Source organism: Vipera ursinii (genome assembly GCF_947247035.1).
Source record: "Vipera ursinii genome assembly, chromosome: 13".
In the NCBI taxonomy this organism is placed as follows: Eukaryota; Metazoa; Chordata; class Lepidosauria; order Squamata; family Viperidae; genus Vipera; species Vipera ursinii.
Genome location: NC_139526.1, coordinates 16,809,927 through 16,832,514, shown reverse-complemented (window position 1 = coordinate 16,832,514; position 22,588 = coordinate 16,809,927). Strand labels below are relative to the sequence as shown.

At 44.7% G+C, this 22,588-nt stretch overlaps 1 protein-coding gene across 1 annotated transcript in view; it reads left to right on the top strand.

Annotated features, from left to right (window-relative positions):
• FOXK1 (forkhead box K1) overlaps positions 1-16,872 on the top strand; it is a 50,676-nt gene extending 33,804 nt beyond the window's left edge. Inside the window, exons 3-9 of the mRNA XM_083373163.1 lie at positions 9,510-9,666; positions 10,775-10,921; positions 12,100-12,293; positions 13,155-13,321; positions 13,780-14,049; positions 14,335-14,559; positions 15,212-16,872. Coding sequence (XP_083229289.1) covers positions 9,510-9,666; positions 10,775-10,921; positions 12,100-12,293; positions 13,155-13,321; positions 13,780-14,049; positions 14,335-14,559; positions 15,212-15,429 — 1,378 coding nt within the window. The 3' untranslated portion in view covers positions 15,430-16,872. The remainder of the gene's footprint in view (positions 1-9,509; positions 9,667-10,774; positions 10,922-12,099; positions 12,294-13,154; positions 13,322-13,779; positions 14,050-14,334; positions 14,560-15,211) is intronic.
• Positions 16,873-22,588: the final 5,716 nt, after the last annotated feature.

Below are 22,588 nucleotides of genomic sequence, written 5' to 3'. Positions count from 1 at the left end.
TCCACCTTGAACTCACAAGGTTTCTTAAATTTGTCACATCTTGGCTTAGGTGAGCCTCGTGTTCCTCTACCCCCCCACACCACCTTTTGAGGAAGCATTAATGCCACAGCGGTGGTCCTGCGGCTTCAATTCAGCATGTCAAAAAGCTCTCTCTCCCCCCCCACCCTCCTTTATCTACAGCCCTTGACCAATACAATCAAAGTTACAAAATTGAAAATCCAGAATAACAAAACCAGGCAGAAGGAAGGATGGGGCGAGGGGAACCAGCTGGTTTGTAGCTGTTGCCAGGAACCTGGCAACAGCCTTGAGCTCCACAAGTCACAAATTGCAGAAAGCCCATCTGGCGGGTGGTGAGGCAACTCCTTTGCTGGACCACAAACAATGACGTTGCTTTTTCCTTCCAAGAAGTTCTCTTGATGCCAGTCAAGAGGTGCTTCAGGGGGGAAAAGGGATAACTCTGCTCAGTTCCTGGCCAGGTAGTAAGAGATGAATACGTGTTTTCTCACCTCTTTCCTGCCTTGACCTTAAGGTAATTTATCTCTTCCTTAAAAGAGACCGGATTCGAGTTTCTGACCATTTTGTAATTCTGGTTGTTAAACAAGTCATCAGGGCCATTAAGCAAATCGTATAGCAAATCTGGTGAGCTGCTGGCCAAGCACCCAAGCTGTAGTGGTGTGTGGCAAGGCAGTCTTAACTTCAAGGACAGGTCGTAAATTCTTTTCTGAGTCCATCATAATGTGGAATGGTCACTAACTGACCAGTTGTAAATTGAGGACTACTTGTAGGAGAATGTCCTCTCTGGGTTTTTGTGGTTGCATCTGGGCTTTTAGTGTAATGGTATTGCTTTGTCTCCAAAGATGGGCATGGTTGTTTCTGCCCATCCCATTGGGTTATACACTATGTGTGAAATTCTCCTGTTTCTCATAATATGCAGCTAAATTCAGAGCTCCTTTAATGGAAAACAGGCCTCTTTTATAGAAGACGCCCACAACTGATATGGCTTAAAGTGGTTCATATTGGTGAAGCCTACCGAGATCCTTCACCAGTAGGTGTTCCAATATCTTGGGGGCTGCCATAAAGAAGAGAGGTGGTGTCAACCCATTCTCCAAAGCACCTGAAGGCAGGACAAGAAACAACGGATGGAAACTCATCAAGGAGAGAAGCAACCTAGAACTAAGGAGAAAATTGCTGAGAGTCAGAACAATTAATCAGTGGAACGCCTTGCCTCCAGAGGTTGTGCATGCTCCAACACTGGACAACCGTTTGTCTGACATGGTATAGGGTTTCCTGCCTAGACTACTATTCTGTTCTGTCCTGTCCTGTTCTGTTCTGTTCTGTTCTCCTTCTATTCTCCTTCCTTCCTTCCTTTTTCTCTTCTCTTCTACTCTACTCTACTCTACTCTACTCTACTCTACTCTACTCTACTCTACTCCTATTCTATTCTATTCTATTCTATTCTATTCTATTCTATTCTATTCTATTCTATTCTATTCTATTCTATTCTATTCTATTCTATTCTATTCTATTCTATTCTATTCTATTCTGCCATTCAGAGGTTGCATTTTGCACCGGCTGGCTGGAGAATTCTGGGAGTTGAGGTCCACATATCTAGTGACCAAGTTTAAGAAAAATTAGGCTGACCATATAGATGGCCATCTGTCAGAGATGCTCTAGTGCAGTGTGTTTTTTCATCCTTGGCAACTTTAGGATGGGTGGACGTCAACTGCCAGAATTCCCCCAGCCACCATAACTCCAATTCTAGCAGTTGAAGTCCACCCACCATTAAAGTTGCTGAGAAACATACTTACGCAACTAGTCCTGAACTTAAACACCCACAACTGAGCCCAACATTTCTGTTGTTAAATGAGGCATTTGTTAAGTGAGTTTTGCCCCATTTTACGACCTTTCTTGCCATAGTTGTTAAGCGAATCACTGCGGGTTTTAAGTTAGTAACATGGTTGTTAAGTGAATCTGGCTTCCCCCTTGACTTTGCTTGTCAGAAGGTCGCAAAAGGGGATCGCGTGGCCCCCGGGACGCTGCAACCGTCATAAATACGAGTCAGTTGCCAAGCATCTGAGTTTCGATCACGTGATCTTGGGTAATGCTACAAAAGTCACTTACTTCTTACGGTTTTTTGTAACTCTCTTCCGTGCCGCTGTGACTTTAAACAGTCACTAAACGAATTGTCATAAGTCGAGGATTACCTGTATACAAAAGGCATTGTCCAGGCATGCCCAGGAAAATTCTAACCAGCTGAGGAATTCTGGGAGTTGAAGTCCAGCCATCTTAAAGAAACCAAAGCTGAAGAACACTTGTGTTAGCCCACGAGGATAAGTCTCAGATCTGCATAAAATCTGGTTAGCCACTGTCGCCCTTCTGCTCTCCGAATGCAAGCCGTGTGTGCGTTGCGTTGGAACGGATTGCAGCCACTGTGGGTCAGATCCTGGCTCGGCTACAGTGTGGAAGGCTTCAGACAGCCTCTCCAGGAAACGATCCAGGAAAACCCTTTATGGGTGGAGCTCTCTCTTATCTGCCGCACACATTTTGAGGTTCTGGGGCAGCATTTTTGAAGCTATAATGAAAGGTGTGCACCTAACTGACCAAGCCTGTTCCTTACACAACATGTCACTTTCAGAAAATACACACACAAGCCTATCAAAAATTCAGAGCCTCTCCTTTTGAAGGAGGGGTCATCGGCTTATTTTAGTGGAAACCTCCCCCCCTCCTTTGTGTGTGTGTGTGTGTGTGTGTGTGTGTGTGTGTGTGTGTGTGTGTGTTTAGAAACGAAGAGAACGAGTAGAAAAAGTTTGCAGCCTTGAGAAGAACTTTTTTCCTATCTTGGTCTAGTTCTGGGGTAAGCAACCTTGGCTCTTTTATGACTCGTGGACTTCAACTCCCCATGCTGGCTGAGGAATTCTGGGAGTTGAAGTCCATGAGTCATAAAAGAGCCAAGGTTGCCTAGCCCTGGTTTAGTTCTTCCCTGGAGTTGTCTATTCTGCTCTGTCTAATTTTGCAAACCTTGGTCTGTTCCATGTACCCCCTTCCTTCGTCGGCGAAGGCAGCTTGGTCAGTTTGTCTACTTAGAGCCCAATTCAAAGATAGTCCTCGGCTTAAGACCACAATTTGAACTAGAATTTCCAAGGCGCTTATTAAGTTAGTCATGTCTTAATTTTATGAGCTTTTTTTTTTAACCACGAATTACTGCAGTTAAGTGAACTGCATGCGGTCATTAAGCGGATCCAACTCTCCCTGTTGATTTCGCTTCTTGGGCGCCGACTGGGGAAATCACGTGACCCAAGGATTCTGCAACCCTCATAATTACATACCCAGTTCCTAAGGAGCTGAATTTTGATCCCCCAAACTGTTAGTATATGTTACTAAGCCATGCGTGATACGCCACACGCTAAATAAATTGATCGCCAATCCGTGGGGATGCCACCGAGGTCATAATTGCCAGGATGGTTTCTTAAGTCACTTTTTCCAAAGCTGTCGTAACTTTGAATGGAGACTAAGCGAAGGGTGTAATTTGAGGGGCTACTTCTGTGTACATGCCATTCATGGTTCCTAAGAGACGTTGAACTTCCAACTCCCAGAATTCCTAGGGACCAAGACCGAAAGGAATTGTGGGAATTGATATCCCGAAGAACAGGAGGGCACCCACTTCAGGAAAAGGAACGACACGGCAATGTGTTTCTCAATTGGATTGTGTTGAGGATTGGATTATAATCCTGTTTTTCCTGTCGCTAAATTGCACGGGTTGCTTGACGGGGAACACCAGGTGCATGGTTTTCAGCCGAATGTAGAAACCAACATCTCTTTCCATCGTGACGCCAGCGATCTTTCCGTTCTTTCTGAAGCTTTTTTTTTTTTTTTTTTGCAAATATTTGAGAATCCAATCCCCTCCTCAAACTGGAATTGGAAGCAGTTTCAGAGGAGGACCTATTGTATTAACTGAAGCTACGTATAGCTAGCTGAAAAAGAGGAAAGTTGTTTTTGTAATTTCCGCAAAGAACATACCTTTCACTTTTGGATTCCCCATATCCCTTGTCGATTCTTTCCCACAAACTTCTGGTCCATATGATGTTGCATCTCCGTTGGCTGAACATCAGTGGAGGGTCCTTCATGCTCTCTGCGTCTTGCACTGATGGAGTTACTTAGTTTGGGTAAGGAAACATCTGCAAGAAAACAACCAAGCTCAGACAGCACTAAGGACAGAAAACTCCTCCTCCTCCTCTCTGCAAACCCCTCTTCCTCCTAGCACTGATGATGTTATCTAGTTGGGTCACGAAATGTCTGCAGGAAAACAACCAAGCTCAGAGAGCACCAAGGTCCCTTGAGCTACAAATAGCCTCCCTTTTTTGGAGGAAAAACTTCAATTATTTCAAGGGCAGTATTTTACGATGCTTTTCTACCCATAGATAGCTTCTGGGGAACTCAATGGGTAATGTTCACAACATCTCATAACCCATAGACTTCAATTATTTCAAGGGCAGTATTTTACGATGCTTTTCTACCCATAGATAGCTTCTGGGGAACTCAATGGGTAATGTTCACAACGTCTCATAACCCATAGACTTCAATTATTTCAAGGACAGTATTTTACGATGCTTTTCTACCCATAGATAGCTTCTGGGGAACTCAATGGGTAATGTTCACAACGTCTCATAACCCATAGCCAAGCTTTCTGTTCAGCATACTTTGCACGTTGCTTTAGCTATGGTGGTTTTGGCTCATGAGGGTTGAAGACAGATCAAACCACAGCTTACAAGAAGGAGGGGCTGCAAGAAATGGTTAATTGAAGAGGTCAAGATGACGGAAGAAGTTGTGGCCATCATCTTGACACCCTCTTGACTTTTTTTGACCATCCCATGGAGGTGACCCTTGAGGGACACACAGTATGGGCTTTGTAATACTTGCAGTATGGTTTTTGTGAGCCTGCATGCAAAATCATCCCATTTTAGCCTGGCTTTCTTGAAAAGATGGCCTCCCTCGGATCAAACTTGACCAAGATTGTTGGCCTTGCTTGCTTCTTAATCCTCCTAAAACAGACTGACTCGTGTTTTCCTGAAAGAGGCAGGAGCTTAAGCAGCCATTACTTATTTTTTGTTCTGTGTTGTTCTTTGGCAATGTGTGTGTTTTCGTCTAGATTTGCAGCTTGGGCTGTGAGTGCCCTCTTGTGGCCCTTATCCCCGGCAATACAGTACTCTCTTTCAGCAAGAAATTGAAATACAACAAAGACTGTAACTTGACAGCTTCTCCTCAGTGTCAACTTGCATCTTCTAAGCCAGGGTGTCCAACCTTGACGGCTTTAAGACTTGTGGACTTCAACTCCCAGAATCCCCCAGCCAGTTTGCAAGTCTTAAAATTGCCAAGGTTGGACAGCCTAGCATAGAAGATGCAAATCCTCAAGTCTTAAAGTTGCTAAAGTTGGACATCCTTGTCCTAAACTGGTTGGATTACCTGCGGTTTGCATCCACCATATCTTGTTGGGGGTCACAACAACACTTAACGCCATGAATAGTAGTTTGTAAAACCAATCTAAGCCAAAAGAAGCTATACATTATGGGATAATGTAAGGTGTGAACATACTCGGTTGGAGATCTGAGATCTGTCGTGAACCAACTAACTATTTTTGGCCTATCTGAAAAGATCTGCTCAGTTCAACTGGTTAAACATTGTCCTGTTATGCCCCAAACCTTGGTTGAATCATTAACTTCAGGAGGACAATAAAGATAATTTAATCATCAACAGATCTAAACTTCACTACAAATTTCTAAGGTAAACTATGCAACCGTGAGAGTTACATTTTGAAAATCTGTAGATCACAATGTATTGTGGGCTAACCATCAGGAAAATTAACAGCCCTTGCATTGTTCCAAAACCATTGTGTGAAGACAGATCGTGGTATTTTGTTCAACAAACTGGGATTAAGCAAACCATAGCTTAGGATACACGCAATCTAAGATACCAGACTACTTATGCCTCCACCCCCCAAAAAAATCCCAGAGGTGCCCCCAATTCAGCCTTGGTAGCTTTTAAACATATTCGGCTTTTAATAGGTAAGCAGTTAAATTTGGATCCAGAATCACATGAAAAATTAACATTTGTGGTATAAAACCAAAGCTGTAGACTGCAGGGAAGATAAACCCTCGAACACTTGAGTCAGACGGGATAAATTACTTAAATTTTGCATGATTGTTGGAGTGAGAGATGGTCTTGTGAACGTGACTTAGCTTTCAATTCCTCCTTTTGCAAGATGTACCTTTAAAACAGGAGCTGAGGCTTTGCTTATGTTTACTTTAATCATACCAAGAATATATGTGGCCTTTTTTCTCATTGTCTGTTGGGATTATTATTTTTTTCGCCTGTTGACATTGTCACGGTTTGTATTCCATGATTAAAAAATATTTTTTAAGAAGTAAAAGGTGTGATTTCCCCAAGTGGGTTCTCGGAAGGAACGGCTTGCAATGTTTGTTGCGAAAACACACAGCCCACCTTTGCGAGGTAGGACCGCCATCGGTTGGTAGTTAAACATCAACCCGAGCGAAATCGTATGTTGTTTTTCTTAACCTCTGCCAACTCTTTGGAAATAAACCTCCAGTGTCCCGGTAAAAGGCAAAAGGTAGTTTTTCTATCGCTCCAAAATAACACAGCTTTGTTGATGGAGCAGAGGTTGGCTAATTATTTTAATGTAACTTAGATGCAGCTTTCAGAAATGGTTAAGAAACCGCAAAAGGCAACTAACAAATCTCGGTGTGCATTAGGGATGGGCAAAATCCACGGATCCAGAAAAGGAATGTTGTAGAAAATTGTGCAGAAGAAAAAAAATGGAATATTCCACCCTTTTCGTTCAGAATTTCAGTGGTATCTGGAAGTTTGCGCTCCAAAGTGGAAATCGTTTAATGCGAAGGATAAAACAGCCTTGTTTTGGAGCTGGGTCAACAAATGTTGCCCTCTGTACCCAGGTCAGGCTGAAATTCTTAGAAGTCCTCTCATAAATGGGAAGGAAACCAAAGAATTAGGAACTTGGTTGGCTTCTTATATTACTTTTGGAGGAAGTGGACCTGAGGTCAAATCATTACAAAGGTCTAAGCTTCAACAGGTTCATCTTATCTTAGTTTCTCTTTCAAGTTGATTTGTCTTTCAGTCTAACAAAAACCATGTGACGGTAATCCGGAATAAAAACAAGAAATATTTTAGAACCACAAGTTCCTTATCTGCAGTTGTAAATAAATGTGCCTTGTGGTTTGAATTTCTTTCGCACTTAACCCTCTTGATAGCTCTTCAGAAGAAAAAGTTTAAAAAAATTTTTTTATGTGAAATTCTTAAAAAGACAAGAAGGATTGTGCTTCTCTGCTTTTTTTTATTGAAAAGTTTTACATTTTTTTAACAAAACAAAACCCCTCCCAACCCCCTCCCCTCTCCCCAACCCTCCCCAACACCTCCCTCCCTTCCCCCTCCCCCCTCCCCCTTTTCCCAGAGCTAAATACAGGGTATAAAAATACAAGCAATCATAATCTACCTTATGCAAACAACAATAAGCTATTAAATCTATCGCACTTTAACTCTTATAAAATAACTACAAGCAATATAAATATCACATCAATACTTATTCAAATGCTAAATGAAACGTTTTAGTCCCATATTTATTCTGGATGTAATCAATCCATTTTTTCCACTCCACGATATATCTCTGTTGCGACTGGTCTTTCAAGTACGCCGAAATCTTTGCCATTTCCGCCAGGTTGGAAACTTTTAAAGTCCAGTTCTTCCTTCTTCCAGTATTGCCCTACTAAAAGTCTCGCTGCCGTAATTAAATTCAACATCAACTTAGTGTCTGCTTTTTGCAGGATCCAAAAAAGAGGACCTTCTCTTAACTGGATTGATGGTTGATAGGTTTGGCTGTTGGGCTGATGGTTTATCTGTTTATTTTTATTTAGTTTTCGAGAGTTTTTAGCTGTTGTGGCCTGCTGCCCAAAGTCACATGTTTGTGAGACGCACAGCTATCTAAATATACTAAATCAATAAAGGCACTGATTTATTGATACGATTTATTTAGCTGCCCATCTCGCACAAATAAATCAGGGTGGCTTGTAAGATTAAAACGGATGAACTGCGGCCCCCTCCCCAATATAAACCCCCAGCGCCCAAGGATCAACAATTGACCTCGCTCACCATCAATAGTAACAAAGCCTGTTTCTCCAGATATCCGAGTCAGGTTTTCCTCGACTTACAACAATTCATTTAGTGACCCGTTCAAAGTTACAACAGCGCTGGGAAAAAAAGTGACTTAGGGCCGTTTTTCACACTTCCGACCTTTGCAGCGTCATCAAAATTCAGATGTTTGGCAACTGCTTCGTATTTATGACGGTTGTAGCGTCCTGGGGGGGGTGTCACGTGATCCCCTTTTGCGACCTTCTGACAAGCCAAGTCCACAGGAAAAGTCAGATTCGCTGAACAACCGTGTTCCTAACGTAACAGTTGGAATGCTTACTTAACAACGGTGGCAAGAAAAGTTGCAAAATGAGGCCAAACTCACTTAAATAAATGTTTCACTCAGCAACACAAAATTTGGGCTCAGTGATAGTCATAAATGGAGGACTACCTGTAAATGAGCTTTGCTGCTATTGATGGTGAGCAAGGTAAACTTGATGATGATGATGATGTTGGAAGGGATCTTGGAGGTCATCTAGTCCAACCCCCTACTCAGGCAGGAAACCTTATACCAGGGGTAGGCAACCTTGGCTCTTTTATGACTCATGGACTTCAACTCCCAGAATTCTTGAGTCAGCTGACTCAAGAATTCTGGGAGTTGAAGTCCATGAGTCATAAAAGAGCCAAGGTTACCTACCCCTGCCCTATACCATTTCAGACGAACGGCTGTCCAGTCTCTTCTTAAAAACGTCCCGTGTTGGAGCATTCACAAGTTCTGGAGGCAGGTTGTTCCACTGGTTGATTGTTCTAACTGTCAGGAAATTCCTCCTTAGTTCCAGGTTGCTTCTGTCCTTGATTAGTTTCCATCCGTTGCTTCTTGTCCTGCCTTCAGGCGCTTTGGAGAATAGCTTGACTCCCTCTTCTTTGGGGCAGCCCCTGAGATACTGGAAGGCTGCTATCATGTCCCCTTGGTCCTTCTCTTCATTAAACTAGACGTACCCATTTCCAGCAATGGTTCCTTATATGTTTTAGCCTCCAGTCCCCTGATCATCTTTGTTGCTCTTCTCTGCACTCTTTCTAGAGTCTCAACCTCTTTTTTACATCGTGGTGACCAAAACTGGATGCCGTAGTCCAAGTATACGGTATCGGTATTAACACTTCACGTGATCTTGATTCCATCCCTCGGTTAATGCAACCCCAAGCAGTTGCTAACCATTAATTGAGTAGTTACCTGTGCATAGACAGGAGTAGCAAATACATCACCTGGTCCTTCATGTGTGAGAACCTGTTTTTTTTTTGTACCTGATACTAGGAGAGTGAACAGCTCTAACGTCTCTTGTCTGTCCTCCTTCCAGTGTTCCTAATTCCTGCCCGGCTAGTCCCCGAGGTGCCGGTTCCTCAGGTTTTCGCTTCACCCACAACGTTACCTCTGACCTCCAACTGGCTGCCGAATACGCAGCAAAAGCTACTTTGGAGCAGCAGACGGACGCCTCTGGGGGAGACAGCCCCAAGGTTGGAAGACCCTTCTCCTTATCAGTTTTGCAAAAGCCGGGTCAGCGGCTGGGAGGGTAAGGGGCATAGATAACCAAGGAAGAGCGGAGGCCATCTTGGGACCTGGAGAAACCTTGGGTGGGTGGGATCTGGTCTTCTTCTTGTTCCCTACTAGGAGTTGTAGAAAAGACGAGGGAAGGCAGGGGAGAGAGGACCGGCTACCACGTCTTCTGCTCTCTCGCCTTGTCCTCTGCTACTGCACCCAGGTTGACCCATCGCCTTGGCCAAAAAGAGCAGAGTTCCCATCATCCGGTGCCTCTTCATCCTGCCTTGAGGAAGCAATATTTTGTGGTGGCCAAAGGGTGAAGGGGAAACTTTGAGGAATTCAGACCCACAATTGTGGCAGGAACAGGCGGAGAGCAACTGCGCAACCCTCCTCCCTTTCTCCCACCCGCTCACAACTGCCTCCTCCTGGCTCCAAAATCCTCTAGGGTTGAGATGGTTGAACTTCCACCCCTGGCATGGCGTTCAAGCCAGCTTTCTCCAGCCTGGCACCCTTTAAACGTGTCTCCCAAGGCCAGCCTGGCAAAGCCTCCATGCTCCTGTTGGATTTGAGCTCTTGCTAGTATGTCCAAAGCTGGCCTCACTCTTGACGGACTCACGAGGAATCATTTTAAGGCGAGATTTCTCAAGCAATCTCTTTAACTGCGCGGATCAATAATCTATTTTGTCTAGTATTACACGGCGCTCCAGGGCTTAGCTAGCCACTCCGAAAAGTCCACCCAGATTATTGCAACCGCTAAAAAGGGGTTTGCAAAACACAATAGCAGCAATGGTGGTTCATGGGAAGCCTTTTGCCACCCTATGGCTATTTGGCTGTGTGTCTGAGGTGAAGAATTTCAAGTGGCTTGCAGATCGAAAAAGCGGGCAGTTTTCCCAGAAAAATGGGTCTTCGGTTTTTTTATTTTTATTTATTTTTTTCCCAGTCCTTCTTTACCTTGAAAAGCAGCTCTTTAGTTGCCTCCGATCTTGTTAGACAAGCTCAGGTCTAAATTATTAACGATCTGCGAAGCTGCTTTAAAAAAAACAACTCCCTTGCGTCTTTTGTGTTTGTGTTTCTGGTCCGCAGGACGAATCCAAGCCACCGTATTCCTACGCTCAGCTCATTGTTCAAGCTATCTCGTCAGCTCAGGACAAGCAATTAACACTAAGTGGGATCTATGCTCACATTACGAAGCATTATCCGTATTACAGGACAGCAGATAAAGGCTGGCAGGTAACGGGCTCGAGCGACTCATTCCATGTTTATTTTTTTATTTACTTATTTAAGAAAATGGACCTGGCTGTCCAACTCTCTCAGAGACTCCAGGCAGCTTACCAAGATAAATCCCCAGTACCACAACAAAGCAATAATCTTCCACAACTCTCGCAACGACAATCAAACCAGCCATTTGATGGGCTCCGTATTACTCTGGGTTCCCCAAGCCGGTTGGCAGAACCGTGTCTTCAGGGCCTTGTGAAAAGGTGTCAGGGTGGGGGCCTGTCTTATCTCTGCAGGGATGATGTTCCACAGGGAGAAAGCCACGAATCCAAAATCCCTCCTTCTGGGTCCCTTTAGAGCAGGGGTGGGAGACTATGGCCCCTTTAGGACCTGTGGACTTCAACTGGCTGGCTCAGGAATTCTGGGAGTTGAAGTCCACAAGTCTTAACGTTACCAAGGTTGGAGACCCTGGCTGAGGAATTCTGGTGGTTTTGAAGTCCAAAAGTCTTAAAAGTTGCCAAGGTTGGGGACTCTGGCTGAGGAATTCTGGGAGTTGAAGTCCACAAGTTGTAAAGTTGCCAAGGTTGGAGACCTTGGCTGAATTCAGAGAGTTGAAGGCCACAAGTCTTAAAAGTTGCCAAAGTTGGAGAGCCTGGCTGAGGAATTCTGGAAGTTGAGGTCCAAAAGTCTTAAGGTTGCCAACGATGAAGACCCTAGCTGAGGAATTCTGGGAGTTGAAGTCCACAAAGGGGCCATAGTTCCCCAGCCCTGCTTTAGATTGTCCTTCTTAAGAGAGGGGACCTGTAACATACCTGCCTCCCCGCTCTGGTGGGTTGGGTAGATAAAACTAGGAAAAGATGTCTCAAAGCTGTTTCCCCCCCCCCCAATGGGCAACTAGACTTCCTTTGTTTTTTTCTTTGAAGACATTTTGCTTCTCGTTTCCTTGAAGAAACGTCTTCAGGGGAAAAACAAAGAAAATCCAGCTGCCTCTTGGAAGGGGAAAAAAAAAAGTATTTTTGGGACAACCATGGCCTGGATGACTGAGAATCGCCATAGACACAACTAGGAAAAGATGGTCCTTCCAATAACCTGACCTCAAGCCGTGTAGGGCTTTCAAGGGGACAAACAACACCTTAAGTTGGACCTGTCAGTTTTTAACCGTAAAGCTTGGATAACCCGTTTTCCTCCTGCAGAATTCCATTCGGCACAACCTATCCTTGAACCGATACTTTATTAAAGTCCCCCGTTCTCAAGAAGAGCCGGGGAAAGGCTCTTTTTGGCGGATAGACCCTCCCTCCGAAGGCAAGCTAGTGGAGCAGGCATTCCGAAAACGGAGGCAAAGAGGGGTGTCCTGCTTCCGAACCCCGTTTGGACCTCTCTCTTCCCGGTAAGTTCAATGTAACCAGCCAGAAACCATGCTTACCACTCCCTAGCTATAGAAAACTTGGCCAAGAGGATGGTTTATCAACAGAAAAATTAAAAAAAATAGAAACTTAGACCCAACAACAGAAGCAATGACTATTTCCAATTTTCTTCCGGTAGCCAAATTTGGGGCACAACTCTTCTTGATACTGGAGGGAAAGGGGCTTGCTGTGTTTTGCTCAGTTGAGTAGAGAAAAGTGAGGTCATTAAGATGCTATGGACTAGCTACCTAGTGTAGTAAAATAAAGAGATAGGGATGAATGCCAAATGCACCCTGTCAACCCTCCCCACCTGGTCAGTTGGAAAAGAGAGACTCTCGGATCCATTGTTAACCAAACTTCACTTTACTAAAGCCGAGTGGTTACAGAAGAAGCAAAGCCGGATCTGAAGCTTTCCTGCCCAAAGCACATGGACAACTTTTTCCTTGTTCCCACCTTCCTCGCCAGTTACCAACTAATATCCAGTTGGGCGCTAACAAATTGTTTGGGTAAGGGTCCCTGCTTTCGTGGGCTGGATGGCTCTGCAGCCCATAGTTTGACCTTGGAACCACGGCTCCCTTATCCCGCCCTGCAGCTCCCCCTCCCGTTGAGCGTGGCGTAGCACAGGGGTAGGCAACCTCGGCTCTTTTATGACTCACGGACTTCAACTCCCAGAATTCCTGAGTCAGCTAAGCTAAGCTGACTCAGGAATTCTGGGAGTTGAAGTCCGTGAGTCATAAAAGAGCCGAGGTTGCCTACCCCTGGCGTAGCAGGATGGCAGTCCTGACGCACACTGCCGTTGCAAAGAAGGTTTGCTTTGATTTGCACTCTTCCCCGTTCTCTTCCAGGAGCGCCCCCGCCTCCCCTACTCACCCCGGCTTGCTTTCTCCTCACACGAGCGGCCTACAGACTCCAGAGTGCGTGTCGAGGGAAGGCTCCCCGATTCCTCACGACCACGACTTTGGCGCCAAGCTGGCTTCTGTCCCAGAGTATCGGTATTCACAAAGTGCTCCTGGTAAGGAGGCCTCGGGGGGGAATGGGGGGGGGAGAGGTGGGCTCTAGTCAGCTTTTCGGCCGCCCTGTTTAGGGCTCCTGGCGCAAGAGAGCGGAAGAATTATCCCGCCAAAAAAAACCCACATCCCCAAAAGAGTGTCGTGAGCAACAGAGTGCCCCGGTTTTTTCACACAGGTTGAGAATCGTCAAGTTATGGAGAAACCGGTTCTTGGCTTTTAGTGGAGTGTTGTTCTCAAAATTTGTTTAGCTTCATTTGGGAATTTTGGATTTGAATCTCCTCTTCCAGCCATTGATAAGCCTTTTCTTCCCTCCCTCCCTCTTCCTTTTCTCCTTCCTTGCACCCTCCCTTTGATCTTTCCTTCCTTCTTTTCCTCCCCCCTCCCTCCCTCCCTTCCTTTCCTTTCTTCCCCTCCCTCCCTCCCTTTTCTCTCCCTCCCTCCCTCTCTGTCCCTCTTTCAGGATCCCCCGTAAGTGCCCAGCCGGTCATCATGGCTGTTCCTCCCAGGCCTTCAGCGCTGGTGGCCAAACCACTCGCCTACCTGCCCGCCTCCATCGTGACCTCTCAGCAGCCTCCAGGCCACGCGGTCCACGTGGTCCAGCAAGCCCCCACTGTTACAATGGTCCGAGTTGTGACAACATCGGCAAACTCAGCAAATGGATACATCCTGACCAACCAGGGGCCAGCCGGCAGCACCCACGACGCGACAGGGGCTGTCCTGGACCTGGCCGGTGAGCTTCGGGCTAGTAGCTTGTCTCCAGAGTGGCAAAGATCCTCACTCAACTCAGGGCTAGGCAAATTTCTCCAGCTTCCTTTCAGGCTGGTTAATTAATTGGACCCTCAAAAATTGCATTTATTGCATTGCATTTATTGCATTTATATACCGCCCTTTCCCTGAGGAAAGGACATAATAAGAAAGCTTAAGAATACAGGTAGCCCTCTGCTTGCAATCACAATGGAGCCCAAACTCTTGGTTGTTAAATAAATAAATTTTGAAAAAAATTTTCTCCCTGCAGGGCTGGATGACAAGCCCACCATCGCCTTTGCCGCCATACCAACTGCCAGTCGGGTCATCCAGACAGTGGCCAGCCAGATGGGTCAGGGTGTCCCTGGACAGACGGTCACCATCCTGCAGCCAGCCACCCCCATGGCCCTCGGACAGCACCAGTTACCCGTCCGCACAGTGACCCAAAACGGAAAGCATGCCATTCCCACAAACAGCCTAAGCGGTGGGACTTACGGTATATATATATACACACACATACAAATTCTCCTTTATTCTCCCAGAGTTTGCCTGCCTTTCGAACCTTTTGTGCAAAACGGGTCCCCCAACCCCCGGGTTGTGGGCCATTCAGAACCGGGCCGTGGAAGCTGCACTTGTACAGACCCCGGGCGTGCGCAGACACGTGTGAAGCTCCATTGGCGCGAGTGGCACGCACGCACGTTCGCACACCACTTGTGCAGAACCATCCCCTCTCCCCGACCCCTGTCAGGTCTGCCAAGCTGGAAAGCTGGGTTAAAATTTGAATGGCAAAAATTAAAATAACGGTGTAATTATTTTGAGTCATTGAATTATTAAATTCTCCCCCAGCGAGTTGGATGCAGCAAATTGTCCCATTCTGGCTCTTGCCAGTTCAAAAGCATGCCAATGCGAGTAGATGAATAGGTACCACCTCAGTGAGAAGATTAGCAGTATTCCGTGCACCTCGGTGTAGAGTCATCCTGGCCAAATGAAATAAATGTCTTCGGACAATGCTGGCTCTCACGGCCGAGAAACAGAGATGGGCACTGCCCCCAGAGTCGGACACAACTGGACAGGGGAAACCTTCTACCTTTCCTTTACGTAGACCCTGTCAGCTTTCCTGAAGTCCTTCCTCTCTCGTTTTTTTCCAGCCCTCTCCAATCCCTTGCAAGTGCTCGCCGCTCAAGCCAGTTCCTCCACCCCCGTGGTCATCAGCCAGACGAGAGAAGCCGGGGTGAAAGATCCTGAGGAGCTTTTGAGAGAGCCTGAGGGCAAACGACCTCGAATCGAAGACCCGAGAGCGGTTGCAGCATTGCAAACTGGTGTCATCACATCCACAGCCCCCTCGGGACAGTCCGCTGGAGAATGAGGCCGCAGAAAGATCAGAAAGGCACCGAGGGAGAAAAATATCTCTCTCTCTCTCTTTCCCCCCCCCAGCAGAAATCTTTTCTTTCTGCAGCTGTTAACACCTGGATCATTTCAGTGGGGTTGGGTTGTTGTTTTTTTGTTGGTTTTTTTTTTTGTGCTTTCCTTTTTTTAAAAAAAAAATCCTTCTGAACATTTTGAAGGACAGGCCAGCGTTTGTCAAGATTGTCGAGGTGCCAAATGAATTGGGCAAAATCTCCCATCGTTCTGGACCCAGGGAATTAATTTTCTGCTTTTTATTTTGGAAACATCCTCCTGCCCCCCCCCCCTTCCTTCCTTCCTTCCTTCCTTCCTTTCTCTTTCTCTTTCTTTCTTTCTTGATTTAAAAAAGAAACGCAGACCATTTTGATTGTTTGGGATACTTCTCTATCCCTTGGCTCACCTTCCTTAATTTCATCCCTTCCTTGTTTTCCTTTAAGCATGGTAGTTTATATGTGAGCGTACTAAAAATGCCAGACAGAGACACGAACTTCAGGTGGGAACGTCTGACCTCAAAAACAGGTTTATTTTTTATTTTTATTTTCACTCTCCAAGGAAGAGAAGCACGTCCGGTTTGTATCTCGGAACTCCCAATTTATGAAAATTGTTTGCAAAAAAAAAAAAAATTACTTGCAAAGCAATATCATACTTCGGTAACTGCCACCTAAAATGGCAGAAACTTGTTTATATTTCCTTCTTGTTGCCTACATGCAGTTCTGACAATGGGGAGTCACATCCCTATCCAAAGTTTTGATCTCAGAGCACAATAAAATCAGTTTATCCCACTTAGATGGCTTCCCAATGCATTCGAAGCCTCAACTTCCCAGAATTCTTAGCCTAGTGGACAAATGGGGGAATTCTGGGAATCACAGTCACAGCCTACCTCGTTGGGATGGCTGACCTACACAGCACTTGCCCCCCCCACCCCACAGGTGCCTTTTGGAGAAAGAGATAAAAGTTTATTTCAATCCTTGGAAAATATTGTCTGTTCAATGAAAACAGCCAGTTGTGATAAGAAGGCCTGAGATTTGTGGGTCTTGTTAAGAATTGTCCTACCTGCAGGCTTGTAAAACAACCAAGTGGGTTCCTTAATTTCATTCCTGTTGATTTTGAGAGAGAAGGAATAGAATGTTTTTAACATTTATAACCTTTAAGGACAGTTCCCCGGAGCTCTCTGTTGTATTACGGTTCGAGCATTGGACTTAAAGTCTGGAGAGACCAGGTTTAAAAACATGAAACTCCTTGGGTAAACCTTGGACCAGCCGTTGTTTGTTTCAGCCTAACCTACCTCACAGGGTTGTTGTGAGGACAAAGGGGAGGGGTGAGGAGGAGAGCTATGTATGCCACCTTGAGCTTGGAGGAAAGGCAGAATTTAAAAAAATGTAATAAATCAGTAACCATCAACGTGTTCAGGTCACACAATCCCTTGTCTCACGTCAGAGTGTAGGGGTTTTTTTGTGCGTGATGAACAAGACAGGAATCTCGACCCGTTTTCCTCTGGTAAGTTTTGCAAGCCGGTAATCCTAGCAGAAATTTCTTAATGGCAGCTTTGGGACCGTCCCCGATAAGGACGAATCCAAAAATTGAAGATAAAATGGAACGGAATCCCCTTACAAGCCACTTCACAGGTGAAACGGAGTCCCGAGGGCTTCCATTAAGACAAAATCGAAACAAAAAGAGTTGTTACTATTTAAATATTTATTAATAACATTTATTGTTTCAATGCTAATACTGGAGTGATACTAATATTTAAATAATGCAGGCTTCCTTCTTTTGTCTGACTTTAGCAGCCCTTTGATACTAAAAAAAAATGCAGCCCTGACGGACATCGTGGAAGATAAGAAATAGCGGGAAAAGGTTTTAATTACTGTGGGTTAAACCAAATGTCTTCTCTGCAGTTTTCTTTAAGCATTTGAACTATCCCATACATTGGTTTGCATTTTCCCTTTGCAAATAATCATAACCCGGAAGCTGTTTGCCCCCCAAAAAAGTCCCTGTATTGTAAGAGCCTCAGTTCTACGGATGTTTTTGGCTGATTCTGCGCTTCCTGGGATCTTTTCAAAAGCAGGAAGTTCACGTCAGGCCACAGAGGACCGTACCCCCAGTTCAGATTTGGTAAATCAGAAGCTCTTCCAAGCAAGCAACTTGTCTTACTATTTTTTTTTTCTATTTCAGGCTGTAAGTCACACCAAGCAAAGTTGTAAGGACCAAGACACGTCACAAGAAGAGTGTGATGGTCTTAATTTACAAGTGGACCGTTAGCCTTTGATCTGATCCTTTCGTTCATTTGCAGCTGGCAGTAGGAATTTGCAGAGGCCCAAAGGCACACATAAAAAAGGGAGCCAGGACAGGGTTGTGACCCTACTCCCGGCAAACATTGAAGAGATGATGAGAAACATCTATGGAGATTCTCAAATCATCCAGGTTCATGGTTGTCCCAAAGGGGTTAATCCAATTTCGCTTCTGACCCAGAACTGAAGAAGATTCTTGGATGAGAAGCGAAATGTTCTCCAAGAAAATAAGAAAGTCCACTTGATTTTTGGGGAAAAAATGAGAAAGGGAAGTCCAAAACAAGTGCATTGAGTCCAGCTGGAACAGAAAGCTGTGGCAAAAGCAGAGGTGCGCCCACATTTTTTTTTTAATCCCATTTATATCCCGACCTCCGAAGACTCAGGGTGGCTTACAATCTAAGAAGCACAAATCAATGTGCTTAGCAGTAGCCTTCATTCTATGTATATGCCTGCTTATTAGGGCTTTCAGTCCCCCCCCCATTGGCATTATTACAAAGTCAGCTTATTGCCCCCAACAATCTGGGTCCTCATTTTACCTACCTCGGAAGGATGGAAGGCTGAGTCAACCTTGAGCCTGGTGGGACTCGAAACCTGCACTAATTGCAGGCAGCTGGTGTTCCTTAAGGAGGCATTAGCCCATTTAACTGCTATAGGACAAGCCATAAAGTGGGAAGGGGGGACCCAAGTCCTCCATCCATGACTCCAAAGCTCCATCTCTTGACTGAAGTTCCCACAAACTGGGGACACCGTTCCTTGATACATAGAGATGGGAAATAAGTAATGGTTCCATCCAGTGTAAAAGTTGGCTGGCTGGCTGGCTGTCTATCGAAAAACCCAATTCCAACATCCACGCCACCCCAAAAAAACCCACGTCACTGCACATACTATGAAGTTGGTCACCCAGAAAGTACTAAGGACAGGTGCCGGTCATTGTAAAGTTGAGCAGACTGGGTGTTTCATCTTAACACCAATGACTGATTAGTCCAGAGCAGGGGTGTCAAACTCAATTTCATTGAGGGCCGCATCAGCATTGCGGTTGCCCTCAGGGGGCCGGCTGGGTGTGGCCTGGGTGGGCGTGGCCTACTGGGTGGGCGTGGCTAAAGTGTGTATGGCCTACTGGGTGGGCGTGGCCAGCTCTACATCGTTCGCATCAAGGGTGCCTATGGGGACCTGGGCAGGAGTGGGACAGACCTGAGGGTCTCTGGCAGAAGGAGGGTCTCTGGGCCAGGGCCAAGGCAGTGGGGGCCGTTCCCTCACTGTTTCCAGGATGGCTTCGCGGGCCGCATGAAACCACTTCGCGGGCCGAATCTGGCCCCCGGGCCTTGTGTTTGACATGTCTGGTCCAGAGAGATGTTTTGCACTGGAGATTTTTGTGCTCAGGATCATGTTTACTTTCTTCCCTGAGCTTGTGAGGTGCCATGTAATTAGTTGCTGAGTACACACCTTTGAGTAAACCCTAGTTTCCTTTAACCAGGGTTGGTTGAATAACTGATGCAGCTAGGTTGGTGAGGCTTCTGCAGGGGTCAAGTTGAGCTGGTTCTTTTGTTTTCAAAAGCGCTTGTGAATTGATCGGCTGTTTTGTGTCACTACAAGATCTTATTGCGGTACCGTAATATTTGTTTTCTTACGTTGGTGTTTGAAGCTGGGCAAGAGGCGTGTGTGTGTGTGTGCACGCGCGCGCTGATGCCAGTTTGGCTTTCTTTGAACAGTTGAGTCTTTAGGATCAACTCCAGATCTAACAACATTTGGAAACCATTGAAAAGCAGATTATTTGGAAATGAATCTCTGCATATAAGTGCGCTGTTTCCTGAGAGTAAATATTTTTCTCAAAATGTCAATGGCCACATTCTTTGTACCTCGGTATATTTTGTTCGTTGCTCCAGATGCACATAAATCAAAGAAAGGGTATCTTTCTGGCCTTTTCACGCTTGCATTTTAACATTTTAATTTACAGATTGTTTATCACTGCTTAATATGTTTGCAGACTCCTGTCGTGCAGGTGATAACCCAGTTTTCATTTTTAATTGCCAAACGCCCTGGGTCGGAGTTCCTGAATTAATGACACAGTCAGCTTCAACCAAAATGTAAATGTCTCTGCTCTGATGCTAAAAGAATAATGTCTTTGTGTAATGGAGCATTTACCCAGGCTGAATTTCTGTCATCTTAAGTATAGGAAAAGGATTGACCCAGAAAGCCAGCTGCGGTTTGCAACCTGCTTGTACAAGCGTTTTCCTCCCCCTCCTGATTTCCATATCAAAAAAACAACATTTTAATAACGTCAGGGCAGAAAATTGACAGGGGCTGACCTGCTGACCTGAATTTGCATCGAGTTGTCGAAACAAACTTGAGTTTATCACAAGTGACAGCCAAGTTGTGTTGGATTTAATTTGCCCTTCTAGCTTCTGAGCTGATAGGCATTGCCATCTCTATGGTAGAAATTGTCTCAAAGTGCAGATAGTCCTCAATGGAGCCCCAAATTTCTCGTTAAGTGAACTTTGCCCCATTATATGACCTTTCTTGCCCACAGTTGTTAAATGAAGCCCTGAAGTTAAGTTAGTGAAGGTCGCAAAAGGGAATCACATGATCCTGGGACGCTGCAACTGTCGTAAGTACATGCCAGTTGCTAAGCATCTGAATTTTGATCACCTGACCATGGGGATGCTGCAATGGTCGTAAGTGTGAAAAATGGTCATAAGTCACTTTTCAGTGCCGTTGTAACTTGGGACAGTCCCTAAGTGTACTGTTGTAAGTCGAGGACCACCTCTATCATTAATTACAAAGGTGATTTAATGGATTGTAGCTAGTTTCATTATGGGTTTATTTTTTTATCAATTGTTCCACTGTCTGGGTGGTTAAATTACTGACCGAATTGGGACATTGCAGAAAACATTTTGGGTAATTTGCTTGACTTTAACCAAGCGTGTGAATGTCATCACACTTTACAAAACCAGCGTGCTCTTATTTTTGTATGACACATCATATTTGTCCTCTTTTTTTAAAAAATGCTGTGCTGGGGAAGCTGAATTCCAAGACGTAGATAGGGATCCAGACAAAAGCCAAATTTGATTTAATTGACCTTGAAATGTAACTGAAATTAATTTTAATTAAATACAGTTAATGTAATTGCTGCCCATAGCCTTAACAATTTCCTTTCACGCTAAAAAGGATAAGATGGGAGTAAGCCGTGGTGTCCCCAAGCCTTCCGGGTGGTGGGAGAGGCAGAGATAGTTTTAAGATGCTGGATTCTGCGTGCCTGGTTTGTGCTAAGTAAATTATGGGGATCTCATACGTTGCCATTTGTTCAACTAACACCATGGTTAAAACGAATTACAGGATGATGTATAAAAGAGACCCTGATCTCTGTATCATAGGGTAATAAAATTCAAGGAAAAGAGCCATGGCTATTGATAGGGAAAAGGTGATTTAAAAGCATAATAACAGAATTGCCAACTTGGGAAGAGAATAAGAAATAACTATCTAAAGGTGGATGCAGTTAGTGGAGAAGAGAGCTCTTTAGGGTGATTGGATCCTTCAACCTGCCCATTTTCAGCAAAATTGGTGAAGAATAAATTTATATGCCACCCGACTTAGCCAAGTCAATTTGCAGCAACTATCTCAGAGACAAAATTTACTGTGTTGTCAGAACAATACTCTTTTGAATAAATAAAAAAGGTCTCAAATCATTTTGAAATAGTTTTTTTTTAAAGAAAAAAGCAAACCAGATCTTTAGATAACCATCTTCCTAGGCTCTTGGTGTACTGTGGCAATCTGGGAGGAATTTCTTCTTGGTGGGGAGAAAAACCCAGTAGTAAATTGTACGCAGTTGTCAAACAGCCCCATCTCCAGAAAGCATGCTTTGCATTTATACTGCCGTATAAATTCCTGAAAGAAGGGTTGGTTAGAGACATGACCAAAATATTCATGGGGAAAAAAAGTAACCCAATATATCTCTTGGTAGGAAGTATTAGCATTTTTCTTTAAAAAAACAAACAAACATCAATTTTCCCACCATTTTTTTTTTTAAAAATTCCAGATGTATAATGCAAAAATACTTCTAGTGAGTTTTCTCTCCGTCCTTCATTAGCATTCACAAATGTTGAACGGGTGTCCAATCTTCCATCCAGGAAGAGAAGGGCAAATGAACTTCCCGTTTCCCACTTTTCTTTCTATTCTCCCTTTTACATCTTGCCTTGTAGATAGTAAACCAGAAGTTATGTCCTTTCCCAGCCCTCCCTGTGCTAAGAGTGAGTGTTTCTCAAATTTGGGAACTTTTAAGATGTGTGGACTGTCAGGACCCACCCCAAACCACATATTAGGAAGACAAAACTCTTGGAGCCAAATCTTAGTCCAAAAGAAATCTTTACTGTGACATGCTTGGTTGTAGGAATACAAGACAGGACTTAATATTGTACTACAAACTAAACCCTTATAAAGAGTTCCCGGTTCAACCCCCCCTTAACCCCATTTGGTCAGACCCCCATCATTTACCTCGTATCATCCCTCTCGTGGGAAAAAGGAACTTAGGACCTGTTATGTTTATTGCTCTCTTCCCTGACACAAGCCAGATGCTCCTACCCTAACCCCCCCTTTTGTTTCCCCAGTTCAAAAGGCTTCTCTTTTCCTTTGAAATGCCTAATACCGGCTCAATACACATCCGTTCCCTCCTCCTCAGGAGATGGCAGGATCCATGGAATAATGTTTTAAACATACATTTATGAATATGATATAAATGGATTCTGACATGGACGTCAACTCTCAGAATTCCCCCAACCAAGAATTTTGGGAGTTGGAAGTCCACCCATCTTGAAATTCCCAAGTTTGAGAAAACTGCTA